Source organism: Vigna unguiculata, chromosome 7 (genome assembly GCF_037176805.1).
Source record: "Vigna unguiculata cultivar grain cowpea cultivar isolate G323 ecotype 2 chromosome 7, ASM3717680v1, whole genome shotgun sequence".
NCBI lineage: Eukaryota > Viridiplantae > Streptophyta > Magnoliopsida > Fabales > Fabaceae > Vigna > Vigna unguiculata.
In genome coordinates this window covers 27,914,073-27,935,721 of record NC_140798.1, presented here as the reverse complement: position 1 = coordinate 27,935,721, position 21,649 = coordinate 27,914,073, and the positions used below count along the sequence as shown (strand labels likewise).

The 21,649-nt window shown below is 29.9% G+C and overlaps 1 protein-coding gene across 2 annotated transcripts; it reads left to right on the top strand.

Moving 5' to 3' along the window:
* The first annotated feature begins 7,669 nt into the window (after positions 1–7,669).
* Positions 7,670–17,939, top strand: LOC114190521 (truncated basic helix-loop-helix protein A-like). Of its 2 annotated transcripts, none has more exons than XM_085665147.1 (9): positions 7,670–7,853; positions 8,083–8,249; positions 8,425–8,679; positions 10,820–10,916; positions 11,456–11,470; positions 11,636–11,692; positions 11,788–12,319; positions 16,563–17,104; positions 17,210–17,939. In XM_085665147.1, the coding sequence occupies exons 2-9, from the start codon at positions 8,146–8,148 to the stop codon at positions 17,603–17,605; spliced, it is 1,998 nt and encodes a 665-aa protein (XP_085521273.1). In that variant the 5' UTR covers positions 7,670–7,853; positions 8,083–8,145; the 3' UTR covers positions 17,606–17,939. The 2 variants fall into 2 exon arrangements, with proteins under 2 accessions (XP_085521273.1, XP_085521274.1); XM_085665148.1 differs by having other exon boundaries at positions 7,670–7,943.
* Positions 17,940–21,649: the final 3,710 nt, after the last annotated feature.

Below are 21,649 nucleotides of genomic sequence, written 5' to 3'. Positions count from 1 at the left end.
CAAAACCATTTTCCCAATCACTATCACCAATCAAGGTATCTCTACCCAGTACCTGGGTAAAACTATTCTGTTCAAATTCTTGAACAACCCAATTCATCGAAGCCTCAATCCCATAGAGGCCAAACAGAAACAGATTAATTTCTTAAAAGATGATCTTTCTTTTGAGACAATTAAAAGCCAATTGGCAAAATCTTCCATCCAAACGAAGATTGCTAATGGAGGCTAGACTTAACATATTCTCCATTTTTCCTATGCCAGACAGTGATCGTGTTAATCTCAGAATCCTGAGAGACTGTAATGTTCCATGAAGGTTCAATATTATTTGCTAACAAATAAACATTAAACCAATCAAAGAAACAGACATGACATTGGACGTTTTCTAGGAATTTGTAGAAAAGTTCTACGATTTTAGTTTTTTGACCCTTAAAATTTTCAACGAACCAATTTCTCTGAGTTGTCCATTCCTCATACATATATATATATATATATATATATATATATATATATATATATATATATATATATATATATATATATATTGCACAATTATACAAATCATACAATCACACCAAAGGAATTCCATCCTTTGATATCACATCACATGGCCACCACCATGTTAATCATGTTCTACGTCTTCTAATGAGTACCTCAAGATGTCTTGCTGTCATACCTATCGGCCACAATCGATAGAGCATGTGCGAGAAACCATTGCTACGGATCATATACCGTAATGCCAGGTGGAGTTCCCAAATATGAACATAGTTCGTAACGTCCCAAGACTATCAAACTCGTTAGCTAATTACTGAAGAGGGCAATCTATCTGGATCCATCCGTAATGGCCACAACCAGCACACTCACACCGACAACACTCGTCAACCTGAGCTCAACTCAAGGGTTCCTCGTGTTCATCTGCCATCTCGAGCTCGACTCGAGGGATGTCATTCTGAGATCAACTCGAGAAATGTCACGTGTTTAACCCCTATCCCGAGCTCAACTCAAGAGATACGTTCCGAGCCACAACGCAAAGAACAGTAACAAGCCAACCTTTAAGGTGTCATAGAAGCCTTGTAGATCATGCACACAAAGCCAGCAAGCGTAAGTCCTGCTGCAGCAGAATCGCCTAGCGCTGCTCACAAGGCGCCAAGCGCTGCCCGCTTCCAGACCGCCTGGTAGGGAATATGTACCGCCAAGCGCAAACGCGCCTCTGATGCCCATGCTTGCAGTTATCGCCTGGCGGAACACTCCTCACCGTCAAGCGCCACGCGTTCCAGTAGCCATTGGTTTTGAAACTACTGCCTGGCGGCTCTAAACCTTCCGCCAGGCGATACATAAGTACAACGAGTTGCACTAGTTATCCCCTTGTAGCCTGATTTTTCCCAAGTTTGTGTAAGTGCTACAACAGAATTTCCACCTCTATTCCCATAACAATTCCGTGTACCCATGTGCTACTTTCATATACATGTAAGGGTATCCCCAACTCCAACCATGTTATTTCAGCCATTTGCCACAAAGTTGTTCCCTTCCAAGTGTTCCCCACCTCAAACCAGCAAACACACACACACACACACACACACACACACACACATATATATATATATATATATATATTCGTTTATGGTCCTGACAGCACTTTAATATTTACATTACCTATGATAGCTCCTCCCTGTAGTACCCTTTAACATTTCATAAACTCTTTTATACGCACATATGATCAATTCGCTTACAAGATAAACTATGAAACCAGCAACCGTGTATAACATATATCTCTCGCTAATAACCTTAAAATAAAATCTCCACCGTTTAAAGTGAAGAACTACATGTCATGGACCACCTGTCAAAATTTCACCAAAATCGGATGGTTAATGAACCAGGAAATGAAGTTTTACAAAAACTGCGCAAACTAGAAAAAAAATGGTGGCGTCTAGCGCCCAGCAATCAGGAACCTTGCACCTGATGGTACAAAGCCAGCGCCGGGTGGTTCATGTTCCGCAAAAATATGAAAAATAGCGTTTTTCGTGAATTAGAACACCACACATCTATGGTATGGCGCTTGGCAGCCAATTGGGTGCCGCCAGGCGGTTCCTACTGTTCTAGGAACCCAAGAATCCTCCCTTTGCACCTGCGAAGCCCCAACACTCCTTAGTCTTCCTCCATTGCAGATTTCACCAAATCCTCACTTGAATTCACTTAAAGTTATAAGGATTCTCATCCCAAACCCATTCATTCGCTCTTTCCAGTACAATTGAACCACCAATTTCCTTAGGACATCAAGAACCCAATTTCCAACCCTAACATCATCTTCCCAGTGTTCCATTCAATTACACCTCCAATTACATGAATTTAAATGTCGTTTGACATCAAATCATCCTTTAACAATTAAAATTTCCTTCCCTCCAGTAAGAGTAAGATAAACACCTCAAATTGAGATGAAGAACCAATTCTTTTTTTACATCATCCAAATCCTTTTTCTGACTTCTCCCCCTATTTTGTAAGATAAACACCTCAAATTGAGATGAAGAACCTCGTGTCTTCCTTCTGATGTCACTCTGATGGGGAAACAACAAAAATAATAATAATAATAATAATAATAATAAATACCAAAGTGTGCAGAAAAATAATTTCTTCAAACTTGCAAGAATCTATGAGGAGCAACAACAAAATAAAATGCCATGCTAATAATAAAAGAAAACATCGATATAGTTACAAACTCATGGACACGAGCCAGTAAATCAAGCTTCACTAAGATCAAATATAGTACAAGAGAGTCAAATCAAAAAAGCACAAACAAGTGCCTATAATCAGTCAATACATCAAAGCAATAATGATATCAAATATGAAGAACAAAGAATGAGAAATCCAAAAATAAGCAATAGTGTGGAATTGATTTCTCTAATCTTGGACCTCCAATTAACGATCCCACCAGTCAGAATGAATAACCCTATGTTGTGAATCTGTTGTCAAAATTTCAGCCCAATCCAATGATGAACAAAACAAAAGTTGTCGTTTTATAATGATTGCGTAGTAAAATTCCCTGCAGAATTTGTTTCCCTTTTTTTCTTACCCAAAACTACATTTTGCACTCTCTTGGAGAGACCTCTATGCACTCTCTTTTGATCTAAAAGACCCATATACACTTAGATTAAATGATGAGACAAAATAGGCTTGATTAGGTTGGACTTCTTAAACAAAGTTGGCAACCCAATCTAACAATAATAAGTATTAAAGTAACTTAAAAAAGCTACCTTTCACGTTGATAAATTATTTAAAATTTACTAATTTTAAAATTTAACTTGAATAAGTATGCAAGTGACACTACTAAAAATTCTCATATTACATGAGAATTTTCTTACAAATTTGTTAAAAAAATTTGCAAGAAAAAACCTTTTCCTATTATTGTTTTCTAAGAATTTTAATTGGTAGGTAATTCTTTCGTGAGTAATTATTTCCTACAAAATTATATAATTTGCAAGTATTTTCTACAAAAGTTGTTACGAAAAATGTTTTATAAGAAATATTTTACAAAAAAATTGGCAGCAATTTCCTGCAAATTTTTTTTCATAACAAAAATTATAAGTATTTCCTTAAAAAAAAATTCAAAACAAAATTAACAAGTAGTGTGGCGTAAAGTCATAATATATAATATTATAGTTAATATTATTTAATTAATTTAAAATTAATATTTAAACATTTTTTATTAAATATTAATATATAACTCTTTTAAGAAGTATTAATATATATATATATATATATATATATATATATATATTAATATTATCTATTATCAGTTTTTAGTTTTTTAATTATTTTATATTTTTAATTTTTTTTCTTATTTTGTTGTCACGTGTCTCTGGTCTATTATCCATTATAATATAAAATAAAAAAAAAGATATCGGAAAAGTTACTTTCTTATCTATGTTTGTTTTGTCCATTATAATATTTTTTTTTGTCTATTATCAATTATATTATTATAATAATATAAGAAAAGAACATACTAAGGAAGTCACATTTTTAGTCATGTTTATTTTATTTACAAGTGTCCCAATTATTAGTTTTATAGTCATTTAATATTTTTATTTTTTTTCTTTTTCTTATTTTGCTGCCACATATATCTCTACACATGTAATTTACACTTTTACCTGTGATTATATTTAACGTATGTATTATCTTTTATTCATTATCTATTATAATATAAGAGTTATAATATAAGAAAATAAGATACTAGGAAAGTTATTTTTTTTTATTATTTTGTTGACAAGTATTTAAATTATTATTTTTTTATTTATTTGATATTTTTACTTTTTCTTTTTCTTGTTGGACTGCTACATGTCTTTAGAGATGTAATTTATGTTTTTATCCATGATTTATATTTAAAGTATTAATTTATTTTTTCAATAATTACTTGATTAATTAATATAATTTCTAATTATTTTATTGATTAATATATTTAATTTTATTTCATAAAATAATAATATTTAAATAAATAAATTATTTTTTCTATACTACTTTTTTTTTTCTTTTATATATTTCACTACTTAGAGTCATTTAATAAAATTAAATTTCAAAACTATGTTTTAATTTTATTTTGTAAAATAATATTATTTAAAAATAGTAATAATAATTTTATCTTAAAAATCTTATAAAAAATAAAACATATTTTTATTAAATTATAATATAAATACAAATTTAAATTAATATTTTCTAATAAATAACTATAGTAACCATATGTACATAGAATTCTATATAAAAATTGTATTTAATAGTTCAAATGTTTAATATATATTATCTATTAAATTTATTTTATTATTTATGTTTATTTTGTTGATAGGTGTCTCAAAAGTTAAATTTTTAGTCATTTGACATTTTTAATTTATTTATTTTTATTTATATATATTTTTTCCTAAAAATGAAAATATTTTTCTATACTATTTTTTTCATTCTTAATTTTAGCCTATTATAATTTTTAATTACTTGGTCTTAATGAAAGATTAAAGAATAACTCATATTTAAAGTAATACTTACTTTTTTATGCTACATTTTTCATTTTTTTATTTTATCTTTTTATGATTTTTAATTATTTGGTCATTTAATAAAATTAAATATGTAAAAATATATTTTACTTTCGTTTCTTAAATAATATTACTTAAAAAATATATATTTTTTAATAATACAAACTGTTTGTATTGTCATATAAAAGATTTTTCTCTAAAGAATTATTTTATTATTTTATTCATTTGTTTTTGTTTTTAAACTGATTTTCCGTAAAAATAAAAATAGTTCCAACACTACCGATTAATTTTTAATAAATTATTATTTTAGTTCGTAAATGACACAATAGTTTATCAAATTTAAAATCTTTATATCAAACCCTAAAACGTCAATTATATATAAAGTTTGAATTTGTTTTAGTTAATCAATTGAATCCATGATATGTATTCTTATAAATTATTTTAAAAGTTAGTTAATTTTCAAAATAAATAAATAATTACTTCCTTTAATGTGTGTACTTAAACATTTTAACTATTATTATAATTTTTTCTCTAACGTATTTTTAACATATTTAATATACGTAAAGTTAATTTATTGTTAACGTTTATTTGAATACTAGACCCAAACTTTGAAAGTTAACAATTATATTATGACCTTGTGATTGTGTAGGGATGACAAGAGGTTTGTGATTGTGTAGGGATAATGGTAATGAATAGTGCTTACTCGTTATTCGACTTGTAACAAAAATTTGACATATTATTTACTTTGTTAATTGTCAAATATTTGTTTAAAAAATTTTATGGATTTTTTAGAATACATGAATATCCATGCATGACCACAAATATTTGAAAAATAATAATTCATAGATTTTTAAAATAAAATCTAAAATAAAATTACAAAAAAATATAAACTATAATGTATATAAAATTAAATGAAAATGAAAATGAAAATTTTGATTTTAATTAAATTTATTTAATAAAATATAAATTAAATTTTAATTTTAATTTTTTACAGGTAATGGGTATCCATGGATAATAGTAGAATGATATTGAACCTGACCTATCTACAAGCAGGCATTATATTATTCGTTATTTGTTACTCACGACTATCCATTTAAAGTAGGAATGACAATGCTGATGACATTGCAAGCTACAAGAAAAAGTGAAAAAGTGCAAGTGCGGGACAAACTAAGTATTTGAGTCTGTTGGCTTGCTTAGGCTCGCCCTACTTAAGTCATAGCCGCGCAAGCCAACGATAGGTCAGCCTGCACTAGCCTGCATAGCCCGCATTGACTTAAATCTTTAAAATTTGATGGTACCAACAAAATACATCATGTGAGTTTTTTATAAGTAAGTTGCTCATTAAAATTTTTTCTCTAGTCCATCCAAAATCAACTTTATTATTCGCGTTTCTTTCCTTTTTTTCTAATCTAGATCAAAAGTCATTTTTATTTTTAACATACTTGAATTTCAAAATTAGAAATTATAAAATTTGAATATTTTTTTTTCAAGAAATAGGCTTATAGAAATTTTTATTTTTACTAATTTAATTAAATAAAAAGAAGGTTATTAAAATTATAATCTTGGTAAAAAAATATAAAAATAAATAATTTCTCACATGAGACGTGGGCCAAACATTATAGAGGACAGGTTAGAGAATTTAGCACATATTTTTTTATGCAAAGCGGGTCAATTTGACGCAATTTTTATAACTAAATGTGGAGTAGACCAAAACGTAGGGATGTCAAAATGGACCAGACCCGTCCAGCCCGCTCGCCAGCCCGCCAAAAAAAGGGCGGGCCGGGTTGAAATTTTCAGCCCGCCAACCCACTTTAACCCGGCAGTTTAGCGGGCCAAAACGGGCCAGCCTGCCAACCCATTTTTTTTATTTTTTATTTTTTAATTTTTTTATGTTTAAAATTAAAAATAATTAAAAAATAATATTTTTTATATTATATAAATAAATTTATATATATATATATAATAGATTTATAAACAAAAATTTATAAAAAGTTAAAAAAATTTAAAAAAATTAAAAAAAATTAAAAAACAGGCCAGCCTGCAGGTCCGCCAACCCACCCTAAAACGGGACGGGTTACAATATCCAACCCGTTTTGGATGGCGGGCCAGCCCGACCCAACCCGTTTTTGGCGAGCCACAGGCGAGCCGAGCCAAAATGGACGGGACTGGCCCAATTTATCACCCCTACCAAAACGGGACAAGCCGGTTTGTATTACCAACCTTAATTTAAAATATACCCTCATTACCCTAAAGGATTTTATAATTAGCAAATATTCACGTAAACAGATATTTTTATCACACCTAGTTTTGATTAGAATTTAGTGGGTTGACATAATCCTCACGATTTTTTCATGACATGCCAGTGCTTGATTTCCACGCACCTATTTCAATTTTAATTTTTCTTTCATTATAACTATTGTTGTTAGTATTTGTTACACACACATGGTTCCTTTCTATCTGTCTTTTACTCATCAAGTTATATGTACCCAAATACATTTTAGAAAATCATTTTGTTTTCCTTCTCAGTACCAAAATCCTGAAGGCTCTCCAAAACAAACACAACTAACAAAGCACAAGGCAGCCTCAGAGTCTAATCATTCACAAACCACATAGCTAGCTACAACTGTCTGGTAGACCAACCAGTCAAAACCATACACTTTCTTCAGTTTCAAAACCCTATTTCTCTCTCTCCCTCTCTCTTTCTGATCATTAACCAACAAACGTTCCTAGATCTTCTCCTTACAGAGATTTGGTAATTCTTGGATCGCCCGCATATCCACCTCAAAGTCATACACCTTTTTAAACATCTCTTTCTCTCCAATACGCAAACCACACATCCATCTGCAGGTCTATACTTAATTTCTTGACCTTCTCTTCTCTCTTCACAACTCCCTTTACCTTATTTTCTCCCTTCCTTTCACTCCCAATAAATTAAAGGTTTGATTTTCGGCTCAGATCCACGCAAAACAATCTTTTTTTTTCATTGCCTATTAACTTCTCATCAAAACCAAGAACCCTTTTTTTTTTTTTTTCCTTTTTCTCACCTTTTTCCCACTTTTGGGTATGTTTTTTGAAGCAAAGTAGACATGGTTCCAGAGAAGTAACCAAAAGCCTTCTGTTCCGAAACCTGTTAGGAACAATGGCTGCACCACTAGGCAATAGGCTCCAAAGCATGTTGCAGGCTGCGGTGCAATCTGTTCACTGGACTTATAGCCTCTTCTGGCAACTTTGCCCACAACAAGTGTACGTCGTTATTAATTCACTTTATCCACACTAATTGTCCCATATCATATATAATCACTCATACTCCTCTAATTAATGTTTCTCACTCTCTCTAACCGACACATGTATATGTGTGTGACACTAAATTATAACAAGTTAGTTTTAAGGTGATGTGTTATATGTTATGTTGATTTAGGATTCTGGTTTGGGGTGATGGGTACTACAATGGGGCAATCAAGACTAGGAAGACGGTGCAACCAATGGAGGTGAGTGCTGAGGAGGCATCTCTCCAAAGAAGCCAACAACTTAGAGAACTGTATGAGTCACTGTCTGCCGGAGAGACAAATCCGCCAACTCGACGGCCTTGCGCCGCCTTGTCGCCAGAGGACTTGACAGAATCTGAATGGTTCTATTTGATGTGTGTCTCATTCTCCTTTCCTCCTGGTGTTGGGTAAGTCATGCTGCATTATTTGTCATAAAGCTCTCTTTATGTCTTTACATAGAAATCTAATCTAACTTTAACTTTATCAGTTCTTTAAGACTCTTTTTAATAATGTTGAACTATATTTGATGTGGTGAATTTTATTATCTGATAGGCCATTTTCTAGATATGTATAGTTTGGGTTCAAAATTTGAGTTAATTATTACCTTTTGAAGATAAGTGGAACGGTAGCTTTTGTAAAGGGTGAGGAGAAGTATTATAGTGTCCCATAGTAAAAGAGAAAGGGAGAGACTAGCTACTGTGACGTGTGAATTTAAATGCAACGATAGCAGCTGCAAAAATTTAATAACTTTCCATTTGTGCTAACTTAGCTTTTGAAAACAAGCGCCTTCCTTACTTTGTTTAGAGAAAATTAAAGATGTTAAATCATTTTCTCATAAAGAGGTTATGCTAGAGGTTGTCAATGAAGTATCAATGCGATTTCCCTCACTTGGAAGTGCATTTTGGTGAGGCATCAAGACTGGCCCAGAGCTTCTCTGAGTGTAGTTTAAATGCAATCTGAATAGCTTCGAATTTATGAAGTGTCAGTAAAGACTGAAAAGAAAATGCCAATGTATATAACAAGCTTTCTTTGATTCCCTCTCTAAGATTTACATATATTTCATAAAATTTACAAAATTATAAGAATGAGTTGTGCAACTGGTGTCATTTTATGAATCATTACACATTTGAGTCGATATAGTATGAGAGAGATGTTGTTGAAAAAGATATAGCAGTGCAGAGATTGTATAGTGAAAGGAATTTGATATTTTGTGTGGAAAAAGAGAAGAGACGGTAAAAGTTGTGCAATTTTCACCTTTTTTTGTTGGAAGTGTTTGACGAATGGTATCATTTGTCTCTACGTACCAAAAGGTGGTTGAGGGACTTTATTTCTTCTTCCTATTCGAAGGTTTCTCAGATTCTGCTTTCAGGAGTAAATGAAGCACAGTTAGATTACGTAAATTTGTCAAACTGACAGCATTGATATTGAGAGTTGTGTTAGAATGTGTTGGGGAATATATTCGGAGCATTCTGTCAAAAAAGAATTTGCTGAGCTGGTCAAAATTTAGTTGCGCATTATATGCTTGAATAGGACTGCTGCTAGAGGGAATTGCCTATTTTGAGAAACCAGACAAATTAAAGCGTTCAAATTTAAAGCGATATAGCTGCAAAAGAATTCCACTGTAGCTACCATCCTCATTTGGAACTTTTTTCAATCACACCTCCATCTTCCTTTTCTTCTCCCTCCTCCGGGATCAAACTTTTTCCACCATCATCATATTTTCATTATGGAATAATTATTTACCATAGGAATCCGTGTTTCAATGCTACATTACATAGCTTCCTACTTTCTCCCAAATTGCTACTACCATTTTCCCTTCCATCAAAAAGGATTTATAACATCAATTGGTCCCTATATAACAGATGAATGCATGTTGCACCATTCTATTGAGTTCTCAATTATATAAGAGATAGGATGTGTGTGTTTAGGCTGGTCTACATTCACACACACACACAAAGCTATGATCCCTTTGCTTTTGTATATATATTCTGTAGGAGACGCTATGAGTGGAGAAGGACAAATAAAAAGTTTAATAGAGCTGAGTGGAGCAGGACTATATTAGGAATCTAATAATAATGCACTAATTTTAATGTGGGATTTAGATTATTTCATGTTAGAAAGAAACATGACAATGTTGTGTTTGTTATAAGACAGAAAGATATAAAATTAAATTTAGGAACTATGTATAAATAATTGTAGATCTTTCTATATATAACTCATTTTGTATCTTTCTCTATTATGTGGGACATTATTATGTTTGCTTTTAACATATCAGGATCTTCATCTGTCTGTATGAAGCAAATCATTGTTTGTGACGATTGTTTAGATTCTCTACAATTCTGGGAACTTTAGTTACATACATTGAATTCTCTTTAATAAAAGACTGTTAAGGGGTAAACATTCACAATATTTCTAACATATATCTTTTAATAAACTTGTAGTAGTATAATAATTTAAGTATATGGAATTTGAGAAAAAATATTATTCTTTTAATTTTTTTATTTATTTTTTTTGCATTTGACACCTATTACTGAACTGCGCTATAAGGTTGCCTGGAAAGGCATATGCTAGGAGGCAGCATGTTTGGCTCACTGGTGCAAACGAGGTGGACAGCAAAACATTTTCACGAGCTATTCTAGCCAAGGTGCTTCTTCTATATAACAAACAATTCACATAATATTTCAACACAAATGCTATTAAAAGTAGAAAGTATCCAAAGAAAAGAGTTTATTAATTATATTAAAAAATTTAAATATTACTACTTTATTATAAAATATATTGAATGGAAATTTAATCAATTTCCTTAAACATTATAACATTACTTTTTCTTAGCTAAGGAAAAAACTTACCATTTTTAATAATGCAGAATTTAAACGGGTCAAGTTAGTTTGACACTTTCATTTTTCTTTTACACTCAACTTATAATTTCATAAATTATTATTTTATAATTCTATATTTTTACATATTTTTATTATGTCAATATAATATTCTATTATAAACCAATTGCCAAGTCAACCTAAAACCAAAAGGGAGTGTCATAAAATCTTTTTCCTTTTGGATATAAGAAAAGTTACACAAGTTGCTTTTGCTTTTGAATTTATTGAATGACATGAAGGGTGATTCATAATTTACTAACTTGTGTTTTCCTCTGGTTTCTGGATGCAAACTTTTCTACAATCATAGAGTGCTCGAATACAGGTAACCATTCTTTTTTATCTTTCTTTCTCATTGTCGCATTTCTGCGTTCTTCACGCGTGTTCAAAATATCCATAATTGGTCCAATGAATAAAAGAGGAAAATTAAAGTGAAGAATAATATATAAATGTAATATAATATGATGGATTTGTCATTTGTAACATACAGACAGTGGTGTGCATTCCTTTACTGGACGGCGTTGTTGAGTTTGGTACAACGGATAAGGTAACCAACCTTCACTCCCTCCTAACGTAACCAATCACTTTTAACGTAACAACGTTTTCACTTCTATATGTTCATTTCTTTTCTCTTTTGCTTAGGTTCAAGAAGACGTTAACTTCATCCACCACGTGAAGACATTCTTCGCAGACCACCACCACCCTCTGCCGCCAAAGCCCGCCCTGTCCGAGCACTCAACCTCCAACCCCATCTCCTCCTCCGACCACATCCCCGCCATCATGTACACCGTCGCAGACCCACCCGCAGCCAGTGCCGCCCTAAACGACGAGATGGACGAAGATGAAGAGGAAGAGGAGGAGGAGGAGGAAGAAGAAGAAGAGGAGGAGGAGGGAGCGGAGTCCGCCTCTGAGGACGAGACCCGAGGCGGCATTGCTCGGCGGGTCACGACGCCGGAGATGGAGGACGTGACGAGGGCGGAGCCCAGCGAGCTGATGCAGCTGGAGATGCCGGAGGATATCCGGGTCGGGTCTCCGAACGACGGGTCGAACAACTTGGACTCGGACTTCCACTTGCTGGCGGTGAGTCAAGGAGGAAATGCGGCGGGGCAGGCTGAGTCGAGCCTGAGATGGGTCCCGAGTGAAGAGCCATTACAAGTTCAACTACCAGCTTCAGGTAAACCGGTAGTTATTTAGTTATGCAGAAATAGACATCCATGCATACATACATATGAATGACAAACTGAAAACAGGTTTCGTATAACATTACAACTGCCACTGCATCTCACCAAACGTTCAACCCCTAAAATACATGGACCACGTTAGGTAGGTCACTGAGAAGAATTAATTAATTAATTAATTAATTAATTAGTGAAGATTGATTAAATGCGTGTGGCATATGAAGACTAATCTAGAGCTAGGGCATGTGGTCCTTATCCTAATAGATTGGCTGAGACGAGCGTTTGGTGAGGGTCCTTAGCAAAAGTCTAAACCACGAAATTGGTTTTAATGCAGAGGCATGAAAGTATAGTGATCCCACGCTATATATGTACGTAAACAAACACCACGATCTTCATGCAAATATATCATAATAAAGACCCTTGTCTATCAGGTACACACTACAAAACGAAAATATGACTGTGACAACCGAAAGAAAAGCGAAAGTTTATAATGCTCAACCGAAAGAAAAGCGAAAGTTTATAATGCTCGGAAAAAGAAGACAAAAATATTATTAGTACAATTTCTTATTATTAATCAACCATTATAATTATCATTATTTTTTTTACTATATCTCTCGTTTACATTATTTTATGACTAGTTAATATCAGTACGATATATAAGTAATATAATCTAATCAAAATACAATAAGAATTAATTATATTAAATGCCTGGTGTACAAAGTATAACAATAAAAGATGTTCATAATAATGATAACCAAGACATCAACATTAATGATAATAATAATAATAATGAATGTAATAATATAAAAAATATTGAAAATAAGGTAGTATATTTGATAATTATAAAAAGTAAATTAATAAAAAGTAACTTTTCATTTGATGGTTATTATTATTTTTATTATTATTACTATGAAGATAGATTATATATATATATATATATATATATATATATATATATATATATATATATATATATATATATATATATATATATATATATATATATATATATATATATATATAAGATGTGTATATTTCGTTCTTAAAAAGACAGGAAAAGAAAACAGAGACCTAAGTACTACTACTTGCGAAATAATAATGGTTTGAGATTTTGTAGGAGTCTTAATTTAATATAAAATCAGTTACCGATAGAGAAAAATTATTAGTGAAAATTAAATGAACGATTAGAAAATAAAATATGAAACAAATACATTTAAAAGTATTTTATTGAAGAGATGAAATAAAATCAAATCAAAAAAGTAAATAAAAAATTTAAATAGAGATTAAATGAATAGAATCTCAAAAAAAAAAAAAACTCAGTAAATTTTATGATTTCTGAAATTATTTTTCATTCTGTGTCACCAAGTAACAAAAACTAATTTCATCCTTTTCTATTCTTTTAATTTCTTCTCAACCCAACACCAATCATAAAGTGATTGCAAGCAAAGAGGTGCACTGTTTAATGATTAGACGTTTTATTTTAAAGATAAGCATTGTTTGGATGAAAAATCTCCAAAACTTAATCAACTACCACAGCATTGGACATGTTTTGAAAGATAAATCCAAAACATTATAGATGTTAATGTCAACAGGAACACATCAAAATAAGTCAGAATGTGTAGAATATTCTTTCTTATTCCCCTTGTTTTAGGTAGAAAACCCAACGTATATGATATATCTAAGTTTTTAGCCTGTCACTGTTTCAAAAGACTCCAAAATCTCAGACTGAAATGAAAAGAAAATGTACTTTTCACAACAAACAAATTATAAGTCCTTGAATTTTAAATAAACTTTTATTAGACTTAGTTATGTATGCATCTTCACGATAGTGAACATAAATGGACAACAAATATTATCTACTTTAATATTAAGATATCAATGAGTACGATAAATTAGTAGAATTAAAATTTATTAAATAACATATGTGCTAAGACATGTCCACATCTTCTCACACTATATTCTTTCTAATCAGTTGAAATTTAATATTTGTATTAATTTTGACTATACGTATTTAATTTTTTTTTTAATTTAAAGTGAGTTTCATCCTGTACAATTACACTTATATCTTGTTAAACTTCATTTTTTTCCTTCTCAAATTCAATATAATATTATAAATAAAGTAAAATAAAAATATAATGTATATAAGAAAAATCATTCATTGACACTAAAAAAGGTGTATTAACATCTAATATACGCTTAGAGAAATAATAAAAATAATAAATTTATAGGTTATATATATATATATATATATATATATATATATATATATATATATATATATATATATATATATATATATATATTTTGTTATATGAAAAAGTAAGATGGTTGAAAAAATAATACCTGAATTTAAATATAATTTTTTTCAACCACTTTTTTATTTACTGATTTGTTTTTCTTTACCATTTTATCGATGATTTTTGTAGATGGCAGTTTTTAATATAAACCTCAATTTTATTTATTCTTCAACTTTTACATTCATGCTAAGCACTTTAAAATCACATCTCTATCCTTCTTATCATTCAAAATATCCATCATCTTTATTCTTATTAATAATTTGTTATTTCTCTTTTTATTATTTTTATATTTTAATTTTAATATGATTTTTTTAGTTCTTATGAAAGTATTTGCTTATTAAATATCTAATGATTTCTAATTGTCGCGTTATATACTTTCCTAAAAATCAAGATTATTTTAATATAATATTTTAAATTAATATGAATATATGTATATTTTCAGACTCATTTAATTAAATAAAAATATATTCTCTATTAAGATAAATAAAATAATAATTTTTTATATTTTTCAATAATTTAATTTTAACATTATATTTTCATTACAAATAATATACGACTTAGACGTTTCTAAAACTTTTTCAATTGATAATTTACAATTTTGAAAGATTGTAAAATCATTTATTTTCTAGTCTCATAACATGAATTTATCTCTAAAAATAAAAGTGATGAATATGATTTATATTTATAGAATTATCAATTATAATATATTTAAATTATTTTTGTGTATAACAATTATCATTATTTTTTCATTACATGATTTAAAACTAATATAAAATCATTTTATTCATAATATATTTATATCGTTTTTGTCACTTATCACTCTTCACTCTTAACATATAAAATGATATATATATATATATATATATATATATATATATATATATATATATATATATATATATATATATATATATATATATATATATACACTCAAACTCTTATTCTATACGGTATGGATTTAAAAGAATAAAAAACTAGACTAATTTTTTCTTATTGAAATGGGTTAATAAAAATTATTCTAAAATTATTTTATTTTAACTTAAGAAGATAAATATCTGAGGTAATTTCAAAAAACTGTTTGTTATTATTTTACTTGATTTGCATTATTGTATATATCTTTTACCATACAAGAAAATTATTAAATAAGTTACTAAAATTTTAACTATTTCCTATCCATGATTCTAACTTGGTATCTAATTTTAAATTATAAACTAATTTAGACATTAATATTAATATTTCCATAGTTAAAATTTTGGTAACTAATATTAAAGATTAATTTATATTCTAATTCACAAAATAATTATAATTTTTTATTTATAATAAAAAATATTTTAACTATCAATATTTTTAATTTATAATATGATATTTAAATTATTTAATATATTGATTAACGTTTTTTGTCTCTAAAATTAATTATTATTTAATGATTTTTTTTTTGGGATATTGATATTAACTTGTGCTATTTTTACATTTTAACCTTCAGACAAATATTAACTTATTATGTGAGACATATATTCATACCTTAAATAAGACCTCAATATGATACTTGAGATTTGAAACTTATAAAGCATATGTTTTATTTTTAGAGAAATAACAATCGATTCTGAATTTTGAAACTTACTTTTATTTTGATTATAGTAGAACTTTATGATTCAAAATTCACACTGCGAAGTCGAGTTTTATATTTATTTTTACTCATATTATATAATTTTTACCATTTTTTTTTTAATTTATGCCAGTTGAATCATGATTTAATCACATCTCACTATTGTAAGGAAGACTTTGATAGGTTGAATAACTAATTTAGAGTTTAGGGATTCAATTTAAAAAACTTGCACCAAAATAATCCTAGTAAGAAAGTGTTAATAACTTAGTTATATTAATATTAACTCTTAATTTTGCACATAATTTCCACGTTTAAATGTGAGCGTGTATTTTGCAGCCCCTCATCTATTAGAAGACTTGACCCAAGAGGACAATCACTACTCTGAAACCGTATCCAACATTCTCCAAAACCAGTCCAGCCGGTGGCCCACATCGCCCACCTCCGTTGGCTACATCACATACTCCACGCATTCAGCTTTCACAAAGTGGAGCAGCCGCGCCAGCCACCTCTTCCACCCGGCGGTGGACGGCCCCAGCCAGTGGCTCCTCAAGTACATTCTCTTCACCGTCCCCTATCTACACGCCAAGAACCCCGCCGACACTTCCCCCCAAACCGCCGCCGACCCCAAGCTGCGCGGCAAGGGAACGCCGCAGGACGAGCTGAGCGCCAACCACGTGCTCGCGGAGCGCCGGCGCCGCGAGAAGCTGAACGAGCGGTTCGTAATCCTGCGGTCACTGGTCCCCTTCGTCACCAAAATGGACAAGGCATCCATTCTGGGTGACACCATCGAGTATGTGAAGCAGCTGCGGCGGAAGATCCAGGAGCTGGAGGCGCGTAACCGCCACACTGAGGCGGAACACCGTTCCAAGCTCCCAGAGGTGATTCTAGAATCAAGAAAAAAATCGACATTATCCCTATTATAATTAATAAAGTTTATATATTTTGGTGACATGATTTGTTGATGCGTTAACAAATGTGGATAGGTGGCGGTTCAAAGGACGAGCAGCAATTCGAGCAAGGAGCAGCAGAGGAGTGGGGTGACGGTGATGGAGAAGAGGAAGGTGAGGATCGTGGAAGGGGTGGCGGCGAAGGCGACGGCGGTGGAGGCTGAGACGGCAACATCAGTGCAAGTTTCGATCATTGAGAGCGACGCACTGTTGGAGATCGAGTGCGTCCACAGAGAAGGGTTGCTTCTTGATGTGATGCAGATGCTGAGGGAGGTGAGAATAGAGGTTATTGGGGTGCAGTCATCACTTAGCAATGGCGTGTTCATGGCGGAGTTGAGGGCTAAGGTGAAGGAACATGCAAACGGGAAGAAGGTGAGCATTGTGGAAGTGAAGAAGGCCCTTAACCAAATCATTCCCCATCCTCTCCACTGAATACCACTCTTCTAATTTTCATGCCTTAATTAACTTTATGGATTAACTTCTCTTTAATTATTTTTTTCTTGTAATATCTAATCACAATGGCTTAATGTGTATCTAAGATTGATTGAAGCCAAATGTGATCCCCATAAGCATTCTCAGAAAGCCTGATCAACAAAAACAAACTAGGAACCACTGCTCTCATTAGAGTTTTAGTTATTATTACTTAAACTAGTTCACATTCTATTTAGTGTGATAATAATTATGTATGATCTAACAATAATCTAGGATATTATTTTACATTATATTTCTAAGAATATTCGCAATGAAGCTGTTCTTTCTTCCTCTAGTACTACTCTTCAAAACAACCAACCACCGAATCCATACTTAAGTTTTCTGTAAGCTTTGTTGCTGTTGATTGATTTCTTTTAATCTCTTTAAATATTCTGAATATGAAGATTGGATTATTTTTTATGAATTTATAATTTCGATATATATTCTATATAGCCTTACTAAAATTAATTTGGACCGTGTTTTATTTTTTATTCCATATATATAAAATTAAAACAAAAAATTGCAAAATGGGTAATAATACCATTAATTTAAAATTTTAAGAGGATAAAAATACTTAAATTAATGGTGTTATTTCCTATTTTTAAATTTTTAAGAAACAATTTTAAACCAACTCTAACTCAAAATTAAAAATATTTAATAAAAATATGAATTTTAATAAGAATATTCATATAATATTTATATACAAATTAAATTTTGTCTTAATTTGGAGTAGAACAAAAATGTTAAATTTAAAAAAAAAGATTAGGATCAAATTGAAAAAAAATTACGAATATTAGGATCAAATTGAATATAAAAGCAAACCTTGACACATGGTATGATATTGGCTTAACACGTGGAATATTTTTTTAAAATAAAATAAATTGTAAAAAAAATAAAAAAAAAAATCACAAAATGACATGTGTGATATAAGCTTGACACGTGAACTTTTATTTAAATAAAAAAATTAATTTTTAAAAATAAATTAAAAAATAACAAAATGACACGTGACAATTACTATTCATAATCTGTTAAATATTTTAACGGTGTTAGTGAAAATGATCAAATTAAATAAAATGGACAAATATTAAAATCAAATTGAAAATAAAATAAAAAGTATGAGCAAATTGAAAAAACTGAACGAAAACTATACCCAAATCATTATTTAAGCCTAAATATTAGCTGATTAGAATTATAGATTTGTACTTCTACACTTTCATAATTAATATGAAGCATTATGCATCCATTAGCAAAGGAATAAAGTAGAGTAATAGACTCTTACAGAAAAAACAAGAATAAAAGAAGAAGAAACAAACATGAAACTTGGAAGAAGTCTTGTGCATATATAGTTAGACCATGAGATTGCTTTTAAAAGAATAATTTAATTTTCTCATTTGTCTTTTTATTTAAAGAAGCATTAATGTCTTTTCATTTACCTGTATATCATCATATCTTTGTACTATCTCAACTCAAAACCATGAGAATTGAAATTATTCTATTTTTAGTTTTTGTCTGCATTGAGATAAAATAAAAAAGTTGTGAGATCCACGTATGGTTACGTTTGTTATGTTTTTCTTCAAATTTAGCTTTAATTGCATGTTCAATATTCTCCAATGAAAGTCTTTGTTTATCATTTCATTTCAAACTTATATCACATAAATCTATTTTTTTCTCAACAAACAAAAACATAGAATAGCATTATAATATAGTTGTGCATTCGAGATAAAACTTCAAACAGGATTGTTTAGTACACTAGAAAAAATACTTTACTTCTATCTTCTTCGAGCCTTTGTTCTAGCTACTTGAGTAATTTCCTTCTTACGTACCATATTGATGTTACAACAATCCTCTTTCATCTTCCTTATCTCAATGTCAACAAGTAGTGTGATTGATGGAAAAAAATATTTAAAAAGAACTTAAACACCGACTTTACTTAAAATAGATAATAATTAGGGGTGAGAAAAAACTGTTTTGCTAATCTGATTTTTTTTCCTCTGTTTTGATAATGGTTCATTTTATTAGATTTGGCTTTATCCTGAATTTTATAATTTTACCATATCGGATATCTCTTTTACTTATAATGATTTTTAAAATTTTGAAAAATCAAAATTTTAAATGCGTACTTCCATGAATACTAAGATAAGAAAACATAATATATAAATAATTATAGGACAATACAATTGAAGTTAAGAGGCCAAGTTTAATCTCAACATCTTAATCAACATCACCTCTCTCATGTCTATATTTATATAGTTTATCTTCAACAATATAATAACCAAAACTCATATATTGTTTCATTGCCAAACCTTGAGTCAAACTATAGACCGTTGATCTAGTTATCACTTTCCTCCATGTGGATACGACCTTCTTGCATTACAACTAACCCAATATACTTGTTGAAAAAGTTGGTTTCTTTACTTGGACCATTAATAGTAACCACGAAGGAGCATTTTCCACTTTCATTCGTTGATCAAATGTTGGAGAGACTAGCTGGTCAAGCATACTATTGTTTCCTTTATGCGTATTCTGGCTATAATAGGAGTAGACCCTCAAGACCAAGAAAAAACAACACTCACATGTCATTAGATTCTTGCTTTGGAGAGTGTGAGTGTACTTAGGATCAAAAGATATGAAAAAGTTGTTTGTGTTATAAAAATTTTCACATAGTATTATTCACTTGGCGGACTTTAAATATGACAAGGGGAGTCGCGACTCCCCCATTTTTTGTATTCAATTTTTAATATTTATTTTAAAATTATTTTTATATATTATTATATTATTTATATTAACCTTTTAATATTTTTAAAAAACTTCATGCATAGTTTTTATTTTATTTTATTTTTCATTTCTTTCTTATACATCTCCACTTATTTCTTCCATTTTACTTTTTATTTTAATTTTTGCTCTCAATCTCACATTATTTTTAAAATAAAATTACATCAGGGTGCACTTAAGAAGTTAAGAAACATTTTGGATTGATTAATTTTTTCTTTTGTATAAGTTTGTTTTCTACTTTTTTTTAAAGCAATATGTTTTATTCTTGTATGTGATAAATTTGTCTATTGTGTATCAGTATGTGTATCACTTGAAGGTGATAAATCTATCTTTTTCTAAATAGGTGAGTAGTAATAAATTTATATAAGAAAAATTATAATAAAGAGTAAAATAATTTATTCTTTCTTTTTCAAGGAGAAGACTTGTGATGGAGATAAAAAAAATGCATCTACGTGAACAAAACCTGAGAAATTTCATGTGAATCCAAGACAATTAAAAACAACTTTCTAAAGTTCTTATAATTTAATATAATGAATTTAAAAAAAATATAATTTGACACTCTTGAATTTTTTGTCCAAGTTCCGTCACTGGTGTTATTCTTTAGTTGTCATTAGACAATGGTCCTGGTTTTTCTCTGATTTTGAGTTTTTATATTATATTCTTGTGTTGGTCTTATTTCTCTATTGGTAGGGCGATTTTCAAGGGTAAAGACGATGATGTGCTTCGTGATTCCATGTTTTCCCCATCAATGAAGAAGTTGAATTTGTGTTGTTTTCATTTTCACATGTATAGCTTCCCATTTATCAGTTTAAAAAAATAATCTATTATTTTATTTTTCATCAATATAACTATTTTTTTTTAAAAAGTCTAAGACTAAAAGTAAACTATGAGAATCTAATTAAATATTGACATATGTAATTATTAAAAAGAAAATCTATGATAATCAAGTTATGGTTAAAAACGGGTTATGAAAAAACACATAATTGTTAATTTTTTCTTCTATGTTCATAAAAAATTACTATACAAAAAGACTACATATATATATATATATATATATATATATATATATATATATATATATATATATATGGTTGAAAATAGGCCAAGTGAGTCAAAAGTTTCACATTAGATAGAAAAGACAAAGTTAAACATTATATAAGATCAAAGGCCCATAACACTATTGTCTTAAAGTTTTTGGGTAAAAGTGGTATCAAATACCTTATATGTGTAAGA